The sequence below is a fragment of the Scyliorhinus canicula genome, chromosome 6 (genome assembly GCF_902713615.1).
Source record: "Scyliorhinus canicula chromosome 6, sScyCan1.1, whole genome shotgun sequence".
Taxonomy (NCBI): domain Eukaryota; kingdom Metazoa; phylum Chordata; class Chondrichthyes; order Carcharhiniformes; family Scyliorhinidae; genus Scyliorhinus; species Scyliorhinus canicula.
The window spans coordinates 56,189-73,572 of record NC_052151.1 but is presented as its reverse complement, the minus strand read 5'-3'; the positions used below and the strand labels follow the sequence as shown (position 1 = coordinate 73,572).

General features: G+C 54.7%; 1 protein-coding gene across 1 annotated transcript in view; it reads right to left on the bottom strand.

The window, feature by feature from the left end:
- LOC119966899 (calpain-1 catalytic subunit-like) overlaps positions 1–17,384 on the bottom strand; it is an 85,404-nt gene that overhangs the window by 39,003 nt on the left and 29,017 nt on the right. Inside the window, exons 2-3 of the mRNA XM_038798855.1 lie at positions 8,879–9,047; positions 6,433–6,516 (exon numbers count right to left, since the gene is read on the bottom strand). Of these exons, the coding sequence (XP_038654783.1) occupies positions 6,433–6,516; positions 8,879–9,047 (253 nt within the window). The remainder of the gene's footprint in view (positions 1–6,432; positions 6,517–8,878; positions 9,048–17,384) is intronic.

Below are 17,384 nucleotides of genomic sequence, written 5' to 3'. Positions count from 1 at the left end.
GGAGCTGTGGGATTAGGTAGGGCGCCCTTTCCAAGAGCCGGTGCGGACTCGATGGGCCGAATGGCCTCCTTCTGCACTGTAAATTCTATGATTCTATGAGAGTTGAGACTGAGACCCAGCGCCTGGTGATCCAGAAGGTGGAGGAGGCGGTGGGGGAGCACGAGGAGCGGCTTACCTCATTCGCAGCCAAAACTGGGATGTTGAGGAGACTCAGAAGTGGCCTAAGGAGAAAGTGGAGGATCTGGAAAACGGCTCCCAGAGACAGAATTTGAGGATTGTGGAGTTGCCGGAGGGCTTTGAGGTGGGAATATAGGGAAGATCCGGGGGGAAGCTGGAGGGGATGCCAGTGGTCCATTGGGACAATGTCGACTTCAGGAGGTGGGAATGGGGAAGATCCCGGACCTGGACACGCACCTGGTTATTATTGCGAAAGGATTTTCATACGGTTATTGAGGCAAGATTCGAACGGTCGAGTCCGCGATTGGGGAGGGTATCGGCAATGGCAAAGGAGATAAAGGGGTTCATGGAGAACATGAGGTGGGGAGGGGAGGGGGGGGGGAGTGGATCTGTGGAGGTTTGGGAGGCCGAGTGCGAAGACATTTTCGTCATTCCCCCATGTGCAGAGGGTGTACTCGCGAATCGATTACTCTGTGGTGGATAAGACTCTGCAGGCAGGGTTGACTGGGGTAGAGTGACCCACACACTGACTCTCACTGGGGTACGGGTCCCACACACACTGACTCTCACTGGGGTAGGGGTCCCACACACACCGACTCTCACTGGGGGACAGTTACTCACACACTGACTCTCACTGGGGTACGGGTCCCACACACACTGACTCTCACTGGGGTCCCACACACACTGACTCTCACTGGGGTACGGGTCCCACACACACTGACTCTCACTGGGGTCCCACACACACTGACTCTCACTGGGGTCCCACACACACTGACTCTCACTGGGGTACGGGTCCCACACACACTGACTCTCACTGGGGTCCCACACACACTGACTCTCACTGGGGTCCCACACACACTGACTCTCACTGGGGTACGGGACCCACACACACTGACTCTCACTGGGGTACGGGTCCCACACACACTGACTCTCACTGGGATACAGTTCCACACACACTGACTCTCACTGGGATACAGTTCCACACACACTGACTCTCACTGGGATACAGTTCCACACACACTGACTCTCACTGGGGTAGGGGTCCCACACACACTGACTCTCCCTGGGATACAGTTCCACACACACTGACTCTCACTGGGGTACGGGTCCCACACACACTGACTCTCACTGGGGACCCACACACACTGACTCTCACTGGGGTACAGTTCCACACACACTGACTCTCACTGGGGTACGGGTCCCACACACACTGACTCTCACTGGGGTACGGGTCCCACACACACTGACTCTCACTGGGATACAGTCCCACACACACTGACTCTCACTGGGGTACAGTTCCACACACACTGACTCTCACTGGGATACAGTTCCACACACACTGGCTCTCACTGGGGTACGGGTCCCACACACACTGACTCTCACTGGGGTACGGGTCCCACACACACTGACTCTCACTGGGATACAGTTCCACACACACTGACTCTCACTGGGATACAGTCCCACACACACTGACTCTCACTGGGATACAGTTCCACACACACTGACTCTCACACGGGTACAGTTATACACACACTGACTCTCACTGGAATACAGTTCCACACACACTGACTCTCACTAGGATACAGTTCCACACACACTGACTCTCACTGGGATACAGTTCCACACACACTGACTCTCACTGGGATACAGTTCCACACACACTGACTCTCACTGGGATACAGTTCCACACACACTGACTCTCACTGGGGTACAGACCCACACCCACTGACTCACTGGGATACAGTTCCACACACACTGACTCTCACTGGGATACAGTTCCACACACACTGACTCTCACTGGGATACAGTTCCACACACACTGACTCTCATTGGGGTACGGGACCTACACACACTGACTCTCACTGGGGTACAGTCCCACACACACTGACTCTCACTGGGATACAGTTCCACACACACTGACTCTCACTGGGATACAGTTCCACACACACTGACTCTCACTGGGATTCAGTTCCACACACACTGACTCTCACTGGGATACAGTTCCACACACACTGACTCTCACTGGGATACAGTTCCACACACACTGACTCTCACTGGGATACAGTCCCACACACACTGACTCTCACTAGGATACAGTTCCACACACACTGACTCTCACTGGGATACAGTTCCACACACACTGACTCTCACTGGGGTACAGTTCCACACACACTGACTCTCACTGGGATACAGTTCCTCACACACTGACTCTCACTAGGATACAGTTCCACACACACTGACTCTCACTGGGATACAGTTCCACACACACTGACTCTCACTGGGATACAGTTCCACACACACTGACTCTCACTAGGATACAGTTCCACACACACTGACTCTCACTGGGATACAGTTCCACACACACTGACTCTCACTGGAATACAGTTCCACACACACTGACTCTCACTAGGATACAGTTCCACACACACTGACTCTCACTGGGATACAGTTCCACACACACTGACTCTCACTGGGATACAGTCCCACACACACTGACTCTCACTGAGATACAGTTCCACACACACTGACTCTCACTAGGATACAGTTCCACACACACTGACTCTCACTTGGATACAGTTCCACACACACTGACTCTCACTGGGATACAGTTCCACACACACTGACTCTCACTGGGGTACAGTTCCTCACACACTGACTCTCACACGGGTACAGTTATACACACACTGACTCTCACTGGGGTACAGGGTCCCACACACACTGACTCTCACTGGGGTACAGTTCCACACACACTGACTCTCACTGGGGGACAGTTCCTCACACACTGACTCTCACTAGGATACAGTTCCACACACACTGACTCTCACTGGGATACAGTTCCACACACACTGACTCTCACTGGGATACAGTTCCACACACACACTGACTCTCACTGGGATACAGTTCCACACACACTGACTCTCACTGGGATACAGTTCCACACACACTGACTCTCACTGGGATACAGTTCCACACACACTGACTCTCACTGGGATACAGTTCCACACACACTGACTCTCACTGGGGTACAGTTCCACACACACTGACTCTCACACGGGTACAGTTATACACACACCGACTCTCACTGGGGGACAGTTCCTCACACACTGACTCTCACTAGGATACAGTTCCACACACACTGACTCTCACTGGGATACAGTTCCACACACACTGACTCTCACTGGGATACAGTTCCACACACACTGACTCTCACTGGGGTACAGTTCCACACACACTGACTCTCACTGGGATACAGTTCCACACACACTGACTCTCCCTGGGATACAGTTCCACACACACTGACTCTCACTGGGGTATGGGTCCCACACACACTGACTCTCACTGGGGACCCACACACACTGACTCTCACTGGGGTACAGTTCCACACACACTGACTCTCACTGGGGTACGGGTCCCACACACACTGACTCTCACTGGGGTACGGGTCCCACACACACTGACTCTCACTGGGATACAGTCCCACACACACTGACTCTCACTGGGGTACAGTTCCACACACACTGACTCTCACTGGGATACAGTTTCCACACACACTGGCTCTCACTGGGGTACGGGTCCCACACACACTGACTCTCACTGGGGTACGGGTCCCACACACACTGACTCTCACTGGGATACAGTTCCACACACACTGACTCTCACTGGGATACAGTCCCACACACACTGACTCTCACTGGGATACAGTTCCACACACACTGACTCTCACACGGGTACAGTTATACACACACTGACTCTCACTGGAATACAGTTCCACACACACTGACTCTCACTAGGATACAGTTCCACACACACTGACTCTCACTGGGATACAGTTCCACACACACTGACTCTCACTGGGATACAGTTCCACACACACTGACTCTCACTGGGATACAGTTCCACACACACTGACTCTCACTGGGATACAGTTCCACACACACTGACTCTCACTGGGATACAGTTCCACACACACTGACTCTCACTGGGGTACAGTTCCACACACACTCTCACTGGGGTACAGACCCACACCCACTGACTCACTGGGATACAGTTCCACACACACTGACTCTCACTGGGATACAGTTCCACACACACTGACTCTCACTGGGATACAGTTCCACACACACTGACTCTCATTGGGGTACGGGACCTACACACACTGACTCTCACTGGGGTACAGTCCCACACACACTGACTCTCACTGGGATACAGTTCCACACACACTGACTCTCACTGGGATACAGTTCCACACACACTGACTCTCACTGGGATTCAGTTCCACACACACTGACTCTCACTGGGATACAGTTCCACACACACTGACTCTCACTGGGATACAGTTCCACACACACTGACTCTCACTGGGATACAGTCCCACACACACTGACTCTCACTAGGATACAGTTCCACACACACTGACTCTCACTGGGATACAGTTCCACACACACTGACTCTCACTGGGGTACAGTTCCACACACACTGACTCTCACTGGGATACAGTTCCTCACACACTGACTCTCACTAGGATACAGTTCCACACACACTGACTCTCACTGGGATACAGTTCCACACACACTGACTCTCACTGGGATACAGTTCCACACACACTGACTCTCACTAGGATACAGTTCCACACACACTGACTCTCACTGGGATACAGTTCCACACACACTGACTCTCACTGGAATACAGTTCCACACACACTGACTCTCACTGGGATACAGTTCCACACACACTGACTCTCACTGGGATACAGTTCCACACACACTGACTCTCACTGGAATACAGTTCCACACACACTGACTCTCACTAGGATACAGTTCCACACACACTGACTCTCACTGGGATACAGTTCCACACACACTGACTCTCACTGGGATACAGTCCCACACACACTGACTCTCACTGAGATACAGTTCCACACACACTGACTCTCACTAGGATACAGTTCCACACACACTGACTCTCACTTGGATACAGTTCCACACACACTGACTCTCACTGGGATACAGTTCCACACACACTGACTCTCACTGGGGTACAGTTCCTCACACACTGACTCTCACACGGGTACAGTTATACACACACTGACTCTCACTGGGATACAGTTCCACACACACTGACTCTCACTGGGGGACAGTTCCTCACACACTGACTCTCACTAGGATACAGTTCCACACACACTGACTCTCACTGGGATACAGTTCCACACACACACTGACTCTCACTGGGATACAGTTCCACACACACTGACTCTCACTGGGATACAGTTCCACACACACTGACTCTCACTGGGATACAGTTCCACACACACTGACTCTCACTGGGATACAGTTCCACACACACTGACTCTCACTGGGGTACAGTTCCACACACACTGACTCTCACACGGGTACAGTTATACACACACCGACTCTCACTGGGGGACAGTTCCTCACACACTGACTCTCACTAGGATACAGTTCCACACACACTGACTCTCACTGGGATACAGTTCCACACACACTGACTCTCACTGGGATACAGTTCCACACACACTGACTCTCACTGGGATACAGTTCCACACACACTGACTCTCACTGGGATACAGTTCCACACACACTGACTCTCACTGGGGTACAGTTCCACACACACTGACTCTCACTGGGGTACAGACCCACACCCACTGACTCACTGGGATACAGTTCCACACACACTGACTCTCACTGGGATACAGTTCCACACACACTGACTCTCACTGGGATACAGTTCCACACACACTGACTCTCATTGGGGTACGGGACCTACACACACTGACTCTCACTGGGGTACAGTCCCACACACACTGACTCTCACTGGGATACAGTTCCACACACACTGACTTCCACTGGGATACAGTTCCACACACACTGACTCTCACTGGGATTCAGTTCCACACACACTGACTCTCACTGGGATACAGTTCCACACACACTGACTCTCACTGGGATACAGTTCCACACACACTGACTCTCACTGGGATACAGTTCCACACACACTGACCCTCACTGGGGTACGGGTCCCACACACACTGACTCTCACTGGGATACAGTTCCACACACACTGACTCTCACTGGGATACAGTTCCACACACACTGACTCTCACTGGGGTACAGTTCCACACACACTGACAAATAGATTGTGGAAAGTTTTAAGGAGCTGACATCGGGCGAAGGGTTATTGAGGAATTACTTGCCCCTCTGCCTCCACCTCCCCTTTCACCCCTCATCATGTACTGACCTCTTTGACCCCTGTCACCGAGTAGGCGTGACCCTTGACCAGCTTCTTGAAGGTCACGGCTTCCATATCAAAGGCACCAGTGATCTGAAACAGAATATGGAGGGAGTCAGAACCTGAAATTAACCCCAGCAAACCCTGAGGTGTTCTACCCTTATGTGAGAAATAAGAGGATGATCAGAGTGAGAGTCGGGCCGATCAGGGATAGTGGAGGGAACTTGTGCCTAGAGTCTGAAGAGATGGGGGAGGCCCTAAATGAACATTTTGCTTCAGTATTCACTAGAGAGAGGGACCTTGTTGCCCATGAGAACAGTGTGAACCAGGTTAATAGACTCAAACAGTTTGATATTAAGAAGGAGGATGTGCTGGAAATGTTGAAAAGCATCAGGAAAGATATGTCCCCTGGGCCTGATGGGATATACCCAAGGTTACTACGGGAAGCGAGGGAGGAGATTGCTGCACCGTTGGCGATGATCTTTGCGTCCTCACTCTCCACTGGAGTAGTACCGGATGATTGGAGGGAGGCGAATGTTGTTCCCCTGTTCAAGAAAGGGAATAGAGAAATCCCTGGGAATTACAGACCCATCAGTCTGACGTCTGTGGTGAGCAAAATATTTGAAAGGATTCTGAGAGATAGGATTTATGATTATTTAGAAAAACATAATTTGATTAAAGATAGTCAGCATGGCTTTGAGAGGGGCAGGTCATGCCTCACAAGCCTCATTTAATTCTTTGAGGATGTGACGAGACACATTGATGAAGGTCGGGCAGTGATGTGGTGTATATGGATTTCAGTAAGGCATTTGATAAGGTTCCCCATGGTAGGCTCATTCAGAAAGTTCGGGGGCATGGGATACAGGGAAATTTGGCTGTCTGGATACAGAATTGGCTGGCTGAAAGAAGACAGCGAGTGGTAGTGGATGGAAAGTATTCTGCCTCGAGGTCGGTGACCATTGGTGTCCCGCGGGGATCTGTTCTGGGACCTCTGCTCTTTGTGGTTATTATAAATGACTTGGATGAGGAAGTGGAAGGGTGGGTTAGTAAGTTTGCCAATGACACGAAGGTTGGGGGAGTTGTAGATAGTGTTGAGGGATGTTGCAGGTTACACCAGGACATTGACAAGATGCAGAGCTGGGCTGAGAAGTGGCAGATGGAGTTCGACCTTGATAAATGTGAAGTGATTAATTTTGGAAAGTCGAATTTGAATGTTGAATACAGGGTTAAAGGCAGGATTCTTGGAAGTGTGGAGGAACAGAGGGATCTTGGGGTCCACGTACGTAGATCCCTCAAAGTTGCCACCCAGCTTTATAGGGTTGTTAAGAAGGCATATGGTGTGTTGGCTTTCATTAACAGGGGGATTGAGTTTAAGAGCCGCGAGGTTTTGCTGCAGCTTTATAAAACCCTAGTTAGACCACATTTGGAATATTGTATCCAGTCTGGTCGCCTCATTATAGGAAGGATGTGGATGCTTTGGAGAGGGTACAGAGGAGATTTACCAGGATGCTGCCTGGACTGGAGGGCATGTCTTATGAAGAAAGGTTGAGGGAGCTAGGGCTTTTCTCACTGGAGTGAAGAAGGCAGAGAGGTGGCTTGCTAGAGGTGTACAAGGTGATGAGAGGCATGGATATAGTGGATAGCCAGAGACTTTTCCCCAGGGTGGAAATGGCTGTCACGAGGGGGACATAATTTGAAGGTGATTGGAGGAAGGTATAGGGGAGATGTCAGAGGTTCTTTACACAGAGAGTGGTGGGTGTGTGGAATGCACTGGCAGCAGAGGTGGTGGAGTCAGAGTCATTAGGGATGTTTAAGCGACTCTTAGACAGGCACATGGACAGCAGTAAATTGAAGGTGTGTAGGTTAGGTTGATCGTAGATTAGGATAAATGGTCGGCACAACATCGTGGGCCGAAGGGCCTGTACTGTGCTGTAATGTTTGATGTTCTAAATCACCTTGAGACTGGTAGAAGTCCTGCATGGCCACGGATCAGAGCATGGATCGGGAAGGATGGTCACGACTCCCTTCCCCAACTATAATAACCCTCGGAATTACGCACGTACCAGCTGGGGTCACGTCGGTCCCAGTTGGGGTCATTGAGACAAAGGTCAGGGAAAAATAAGGGGGGTTCGGGATTCAGCAAGGAGTTTGGAGGTCCTCAAAGAGAGACACTAACCTACGCTGCGGTCCCCCCGCCTCCCTCCCCCCTACCCCCAGTACAGCCCCCACCAGCCCAAACCCCCCCTCAACCCAATCCGTCCCCGCCAGCCCAGCAGCACCCCCCTCCCCCCAGCCCAGCACTCCAATCCCCCTCCCCCCCCGATCCCTCCTTCCGGCCAAATACCCGCCCCCCCCCCAGCACCCCCCCCCCCCCCAGCACAACCATTCCCCCCAGAGCCCAGCCCCCACCAGTACAAGCCACCCCCCCCCCCACTCCAGCCCAGCCCCCTCTTACATCAATGGAGCAGCCCAGCAGTGAGCCTCTGTCCACTGCCTTCTGGATGATGGTGTAGAGATCACGGGGAGCGCTGCCCAGGTCATACATCTCAGCCACACCTCCGGTGAAGTCTTCAAATCCTTCAGTGGTACTACCCCCGGACAGGGCTTCATACGATCCACTGAGCCTGAAGACACAGAAGGGGAGTAACTGTTACAAGCGACATCGGGGGGGGGGGGGGGGGTAGACTTGGGGGCTGAAAAGCCCTTTTTATCAGCTACTCATGTAGGTCACTGGTAGGCCAGGGGGCGGGGTTCCCAGGGGCGGGGTTCCGGGGGGGGGGGGGGTCCCAGGGGGCGGGGTTCCCAGGGGCGGGGTTCCCAGGGGGCAGGGTTCCCAGGGGGGCGGGGTTCCCAGGGGGCGGGGTTCCCAGGGGCGGGGTTCCGGGGGGGGGGTTCCCAGGGGCGGGGTTCCCAGGGGGCAGGGTTCCCGGGGGGGCGGGGTTCCCAGGGGGCGGGGTTCCCAGGGGCGGGGTTCCCCGGGGGCAGGGTTCCCGGGGGGGCGGGGTTCCCAGGGGGCGGGGTTCCCAGGGGGCAGGGTTCCCGGGGGGGCGGGGTTCCCAGGGGGCGGGGTTCCCAGGGGCGGGGTTCCCAGGGGGCAGGGTTCCCGGGGGGGCGGGGTTCCCAGGGGGCGGGGTTCCCAGGGGGCAGGGTTCCCGGGGGGGCGGGGTTCCCAGGGGGCGGGGTTCCCAGGGGCGGGGTTCCCAGGGGGCAGGGTTCCCGGGAGGGCGGGGTTCCCAGGGGGCGGGGTTCCCAGGGGGCAGGGTTCCCGGGGGGGCGGGGTTCCCAGGGGGCGGGGTTCCCAGGGGCGGGGTTCCCAGGGGGCAGGGTTCCCGGGGGGGCGGGGTTCCCGGGGGGGCGGGGTTCCCGGGGGGGGAGGGTTCCCGGGGGGGGGGGTTCCTGGGGGGGCGGGGTTCCTGGGGGGGCGGGGTTCCCGGGAGGCGGCGTTCCAGAGGTGCGGGGTTCCAGAGGGCCGGGGTTCCAGAGGGCGGGGTTACAGAGGGGCGGGGTTCCAGAGGGGCGGGGTTCCCAGGTATCTGCTGCTTTTGTCCTTCTAGCCGTGGGTTTGGAAGGTGCTGCCTGAGGGGCCTTGGTGAGTTACTGCAGTGAATCTTGTAGATGGTACACACGGCTGCCACTGTGTGTCGGTGGTGGGGGGGTTTGAATGTTTGTGGAAGGGGAGCAATCAAGCGGGGCTGCTTTATCCTGGATGGTGTTGAGCTTCTTGAGTGTTGTTGGAGCTGCGCTCATCCAGGCAAGTGGAGAGTGTTCCATTACACTCCTGACTTGTGCTTTGTACATGGTGGACAGGCTTTGGGGATCGAGGAGATGAGTTGATACTCGCCATAGGATTCCTAGCCTACACGCAGAATCAATATATTCCTAGTATAAATAAAGATCCGAAGGGGAGGACCCTTGATCCGCGGTTCACTAAAGGAGTTAAGGAAAGCATCAAACTTGAGGAAAAAACATCAAACTAGGAAAGATTGGAGGTCAGATGATTGGTCAGAATATAAAGAACGGCAGAGACTGACTAACAGATTAATCAGGAGAAAGAAATGAGAATACGAGAGGAAACAGGAGAGAAATGCAAACACGGATAAGAGTTTCTACAGGTATTTAAACAGGAAACAAATCAGTAAAGTGAGTCTGGTCCTCTGGAGAATGAGATTGGGGGAGTTGATAGTCAATAATAAGGAAATGGTGTGTGAAAAGAACAGATATTTTGCTCCTGTCTTCACGATAGAGGATATAAAAACATTCCAGTAATAGATGTCAATCAGGAGGTGGCGGGGAGAGGAATTTGGTGAAGTTACATTCACCAGGGAAGCTGTGCAGAGCAAACGGATGCATCTGCGGCTGAGAAAACTCTGGGTCTTGATGGACGTCATCCTGGGGTCTTCCATGAGTTAGCTCGTGACATAGTGGATGCGTTAGTGTTCATTTTCCAAAAGTAGCCAGATTCTGCAAAGGTTCCATCAGACTGTAAAGTAGCAAATATAATCCCTCTGTTCAAGGGAAGGAGGCAGAAAATAGGAATCTATCGGCCGGTTAGCCTGACGTCTGTCACGGGGAAGGTGTTAAAATTGACCATGAAGTGGGTTATAGCTGGGCACTGAGAGAAAGACCAGGTAATCAGGAGAGTCAGCATGGTTTTACAAAAGGAAAATTGTACTTAACTAATTTACTGGAGTTCTTTGAAGGAATAATGTGCTGTGGATAAAGGAGAACCTGTAGATGTACTGTACTTGGATTTACAGAGGCATTTGATAAGGTGCCACACCAAAGGTTATTGTGAAGAAAAGCTCATGGTGTAGGGGGTAACATATCAGCATGAATAGAAGATTGGCTGACTGGCATGAAACAGAGTATGTATAAGTGGGTCTTATCCTGATTGGCTGGATGTGAGGAGTAGAGTCCTGCAGGGGTCTGTACTGGGCCTCAACTTTTCACAATTGACATCAATGACTCGGGTGAGGGGAGCGAAGGTTCGGCAGCTAAATGGTGTAGCTGACACAAAGATAGGTTGGAAAGTATGTTGTGAAGAGGACATAAGGAGGTTGCAGATGGATATGGATAGGTGGAATGAGTGAGGAAAAATCTAGCAGATGGAATATGAGGGAAAAATGAAGTTGTTCATTTGGCAGGAAGAATAAAAAGGCAGAGGGTGACTGAAATGGAGACAAGCTGCAGAATTGTGAGGTGCAGAGGGATCTGGGTGCCCTAGTGCATGAGTAATGCAAAGTTAGTATGCAGGTGCAGCAAGTCATTATGGAGGCGAATAGAACATGGAACATTACAGCGCAGTACAGGCCCTTTGGCCCTCGATGTTGCACCGTCCTGTGAAACCCTCCTAAAGTCCCTCTACACTATTCCCTTATCGTCCATATGCCTATCCAATGACCATTTGAATGCGTTTAGTGTTGGCGAGTCCACTACTGTTGCAGGCAGGGCATTCCACACCCCTACTACTCTCAGAGTAAAGAAACTGCCTCTGACATCTGTCCTATATCTATCTCCCCTCAATTTAAAGCTATGTCCCCTCGTGCTGGACATCACCATCCGAGGAAAAAGGCTCTCACTGTCCACCCTATCTAGAATCATAGAATTTACAATGCAGAAGGAGGCCATTCAGCCCATCGAGTCTGCACCAGCTCTTGGAAAGAGCACCCTACCCAAGATCCACACCTGCACCCTATCCCCATAAACCAGTAACCCCACACAACACTAAGGGCAATTTTGGACACTAAGGGCAATTTAACATGGACAATCCATCTAACCTGCACATCTTTGGACTGTGGGAGGAAACCGGAGCACCCAGAGGAAACCCACGCATACACGGGGAGGATGTGCAGACTCCGCACAGACAGTGACCCAAGCGGGAATCGAACCTGGGACCCTGGAGCTGTGAAGCAATTGCACTATCCACAATGCTACCGTGCTGCCCTCTGATCTAATCCTCTGATCATCTTGTATGCCTCAATTAAGTCACCTCTTAACCTTCTTCTCTCTAATGAAAACAGCCTCAAGTCCCTCAGCCTTTCCTCATATGATTTTCCCTCCATACCAGGCAACATCCTGGTAAATCTCCTCTGTACCCTTTCCAATGCTTCCACATCCTTCCTATAATGCGGCGACCAGAACTGTACACAATACTCCAAATGCGGCCGTACCAGGGATTTGTACAACTGCAACATGACCTCATGGCTCCGAAACTCAATCCCTCTACCAATAAAAGCGAACACACTGTACACCTTCTTAACAACCCTCTCAACCTGGGTGGCAACTTTCAGGGATCTATGGACATGGACACCGAGATCTCTCTGCTCATCCACACTTCCAAGAATCTTACCATTAGCCCAGTACTCTGTCTTCCTGTTATGCCTTCGAAAATGAATCACCTCACACTTTTCTGCATTAAACTCCATTTGCCACCTGTCAGCCCAGCTCTGCAGCTTATCTATGTCCCTCTGTAACTTGTAACATCCTTCCGCACTGTCCACAACTCCACCGACTTTAGTGTCGTCTGCAAATTTACTCACCTATACTTCTAAGCCCTCCTCCAGGTCATTTGCAAAACTGACAAACAGCAGTGGCCCCAAAATAAATCCTTGTGGTACACCACGAGTAACTGGACTCCAGGCTGAAAATTTCCCATCAACCACCACCCTTTGTCTTCTTCCAGCTAGCCAATTTCTGATCCAAACTGCTAAATCACCCTGAATCCCATGCCTCCGTATTTTCTGCAATAGCCTACCGTGGGGAACCTTATCAAACGCTTTACTGAATTCCATATACACCACATCAACTGCTTTACCCTCATCCACCTGTTTGATCACCTTCTCAAAGAACTCAATAAGGTTTGTGAGGCACGACCTACCCTTCACAAAACCATGTTGACTATCTCTAATCAAATTATTCCTTTCCAGATGATTATACATCCTATCTCTTATAAACCTTTCCAAGGCTTTGCCCACAACAGAAGTAAGGCTCACTGGTCTGTAGTTACCGGGGTTATCTCTACTCCCCTTCTTGAACAAGGGGACAACATTTGCTATCCTCCAGTCTTCTGGCACTATTCCTGTAGACAAAGATGACTTAAAGATCAAAGCCAAAGGCTCAGCAATCTCCTCCCTAGCTTCCCAGAGAATCCGAGGATAAATCCCATCCGGCCCAGGGGACTTATCTATTTTCACTCTTTCCAGAATTGCTAACACCTCCTCCTTATGAACCTCAAGCCCTTCTAGTCCAGTAGCTGTATCTCAGTATTCTCCTCGAGAACATTGTCTTCTTCCTGCGTGAATGGAATGTTAGCCTTTATTACCAGAGGAATTGAAGATAAAGGTAAGGTGTTGAGTTTCACATATACAAGACTTTGGTGAGACCGTATCTCGGATACTGTGAGTAGTTTTGATCTCCTTATTTAAATAAATTGTAAGTGGTTCAGAGGAGGGTAACTGGATTAATAGCTGGAATAAGCTGGTTGTTTTATGAGGAAAGATTTGACACTGGAGTGGAAAAGTGAGGGGTGACTTGATTGGAGTTTATAAGATCCTCAACGGGATTGACAAGGTGGATGTTGAAAAGATGTTTCCTGTTGTGGGTGAGTCCAGAACAAGGGGGCACTGTTTTAAAATTTACAACACAGTGAAGGAGGATTTTCCTCTCTCAGAGGATGATGCGATTTTGGAGGGGTTTGAGGTACATTTCAGTTTGAAGGGTTTTGAGGTGAATACTCAATGTGAAGAATTTTGAGGGTTTTAGGGTTCAAGGTTTTGAGGGTTTGAGGTGAGTGCTCAGTGTGAGGATTTGAGGTATGAGGGTTTGAGGTTTGAGGGGAGTTCTCGGTGTGAGGGTTTGAGGATAGTGCTCGGTGTGAGGGTTTGAGGTGTGAGGGTTTGAGGTGAGTGCTCAGTGTGAGGGTTTGAGGTGTGAAGGTTTGAGGATAGTGCTCGGTGTGAGGGTTTGAGGTGTGAGGGTTTGAGGTGAGTGCTCAGTGTGAGGGTTTGAGGTGTGAGGGTTTGAGGTTTGAGGGGAGTGCTCGGTGTGAGGGTTTGAGGTGTGAGGGTTTGAGGGGAGTGCTCGGTGTGAGGGTTTGAGGTGTGAGGGTTTGAGGGGAGTGCTCGGTGTGAGGGTTTGAGGTGTGAGGGTTTGAGGGGAGTGATCGGTGTAAGGGTTTGAGGTGTGAGGGTTTGAGGGGAGTGCTCGGTGTGAGGGTTTGAGGTGTGAGGGTTTGAGGGGAGTGCTCGGTGTGAGGGTTTGAGATTTGAGGGGAGTGCTCGGTGTGAGGGTTTGAGGTGTGAGGGTTTGAGGGGAGTGCTCGGTGTGAGGGTTTGAGGTGTGAGGGTTTGAGGGGAGTGCTCGGTGTGAGGGGAGGGCTCGGTGCTCGGTGTGAGGGGAGGGCTCGGTGTGAGGGGAGGGCTCGGTGTGAGGGGAGGGCTCGGTGTGAGGGGAGGGCTCGGTGTGAGGGGGGGGCTCGGTGTGAGGGGAGGGCTCGGTGTGAGGGGAGGGCTCGGTGTGAGGGGAGGGCTCGGTGCTCGGTGTGAGGGGAGGGCTCGGTGTGAGGGGAGGGCTCGGTGTGAGGGGAGGGCTCGGTGTGAGGGGAGGGCTCGGTGTGAGGGGAGGGCTCGGTGTGAGGGGAGGGCTCGGTGTGAGGGGAGGGCTCGGTGTGAGGGGAGGGCTCGGTGTGAGGGGAGGGCTCGGTGTGAGGGGAGGGCTCGGTTGTGAGGGGAGGGCTCGGTGTGAGGGGAGGGCTCGGTGTGAGGGGAGGGCTCGGTGTGAGGGGAGGGCTCGGTGTGAGGGGAGGGCTCGGTGTGAGGGGAGGGCTCGGTGTGAGGGGAGGGCTCGGTGTGAGGGGAGGGCTCGGTGTGAGGGGAGAGCTCGGTGTGAGGGGAGGGCTCGGTGTGAGGGGAGGGCTCGGTGTGAGGGGAGGGCTCGGTGCTCGGTGTGAGGGGAGGGCTCGGTGTGAGGGGAGGGCTCGGTGTGAGGGGAGGGCTCGGTGTGAGGGGAGGGCTCGGTGTGAGGGGAGGGCTCGGTGTGAGGGGAGTGCTCGGTGTGAGGGGGGTGCTCGGTGTGAGGGGGAGGGCTCGGTGTGAGGGGAGGGCTCGGTGTGAGGGGAGTGCTCGGTGTGAGGGGAGGGCTCGGTGTGAGGGTGTGAGGGGAGTGCTCGGTGTGAGGGAGGTGCTCGTGTGAGGGGAGGGCTCGGTGTGAGGGTGAGGGGCTCGGTGTGAGGGGAGGGCTCGGTGCTCGGGTGTGAGGGGAGGGCTCGGTGTGAGGGGAGGGCTCGGTGTGAGGGGAGGGCTCGGTGGTGAGGGAGGGCTCGGTGTGAGGGGAGGGCTCGGTGTGAGGGGGAGGGCTCGGTGTGAGGGGAGGGCTCGGTGTGAGGGGAGGGCTCGGTGTGTAGGGGAGGGCTCGGTGTGAGGGGAGGGCTCGTGTGAGGGGAGGGCTCGTGTGAGGGGAGGAGCTCGGTGTGAGGGGAGGGCTCGGTGTGGGGAGGGCTCGGTGCTCGTGTGAGGGGAGGGCTTCGGTGTGAGGGGAGGGCTCGGTGTGAGGGGAGGGCTCGGTGTGAGGGGAGTGCTCGGTGTGAGGGGAGGGCTCGGTGCTCGGTGTGAGGGGAGGGCTCGGTGTGAGGGGAGGGCCGGTGTGAGGGGAGGGCTCGGTGTGAGGGGAGGGCTCGGTGTGAGGGGGGGGCTCGGTGTGAGGGGAGGGCTCGGTGTGAGGGAGGGCTCGGTGTGAGGGGAGGGCTCGGGGTGAGGGGAGGGCTCGGTGTGAGGGGAGGGCTCGGTGCTCGGGTGAGGGGAGGGCTCGGTATAGTGAGGGGAGGGCTCGGTGCTCGGTGTGAGGGGAGGGCTCGGTGCTCGGTGTGAGGGGAGGGCTCGGTGTGAGGGAGGGCTCGGTGTGAGGGGAGGGCTCGGTGCTCGGTGTGAGGGGAGGGCTCGGTGTGAGGGGAGGTCGGTGTGGGGAGGGCTCGGTGTGAGGGGAGGGCTCGGTGTGCCGGTGTGAGTGAGGGGAGGGCTCGGTGTGAGGGGAGGGCTCGGTGTGAGGGGAGGGCTCGGTTGGAGGGGAGGGCCGGTGTGAGGGGAGGGCTCGGTTTGAGGGGAGGGCTCGGTGTGAGGGGGAGGGCTCGGTGTGAGGGGAGGGCTCCGGTGTGGAGGGGAGGGCTCGGGTGTGAGAGGGAGGGCTCGGTTGTGAGGGGAGGGCTCGGTGTGAGGGGAGGGCTCGGTGTGAGGGGAGGGCTCGGTGTGTAGGGGATGGGCTTCGGTGTGAGGGGAGGGCTCGGTGTGAGGGGAGGGCTCGGTGTGAGGGGGAGGGCTCGGTGCTCGGTGTGAGGGGAGGGCTCGGTGGTGAGGGGAGGGCTCGTGTTGTGAAGGGGAGGGCTCGGTGTGAGGGGAGGGCTCGGTGTGAGGGGATGGCTCGGTGTGAGGGGAGGGCTCGGTGTGAGGGGAGGGCTCGGTGTGAGGGGATTGCGAGGCTCGGTGTGAGGGGAGGGCTCGGTGTGAGGGGATGGGCTCGGTGTGGAGGGGAGGGGCCGGTGCTCGGTGTGAGGGGAGGGCTCGGTGTGAGGGGAGGGCTCGGTGTGAGGGGAGGGCTCGGTGTGAGGGAGGGGAGGGCTCGGTGTGAGGGGAGGGCTCGGTGTGAGGGGAGGGCTCGGTGTGAGGGGAGGGCTCGGTGTGAGGGGGAGGGCTCGGGGGGAGGGGAGGGCTCGGTGTGAGGGGAGGGCTCGGTGGGAGGGGAGGGCTCGGTGTGAGGGGAGGGCTCGGTGCGAGGGAGTGCTCGGTTGAGGGGAGGGCCTCGTGTGAGGGGAGGGCTCGGTGTGAGGGGAGGGCTCGGTGTGAGGGGAGGGCTCGGTGTGAGGGGGGAGGGCGGTGCTGTGTAGGGGAGGGCTCGGTGTGGGGGAGGGCTCGGTGTGAGGGGAGGGCTCGGTGCTCGGTGTGAGGGGAGTGCTCGGTGTGAGGGGAGGGCTC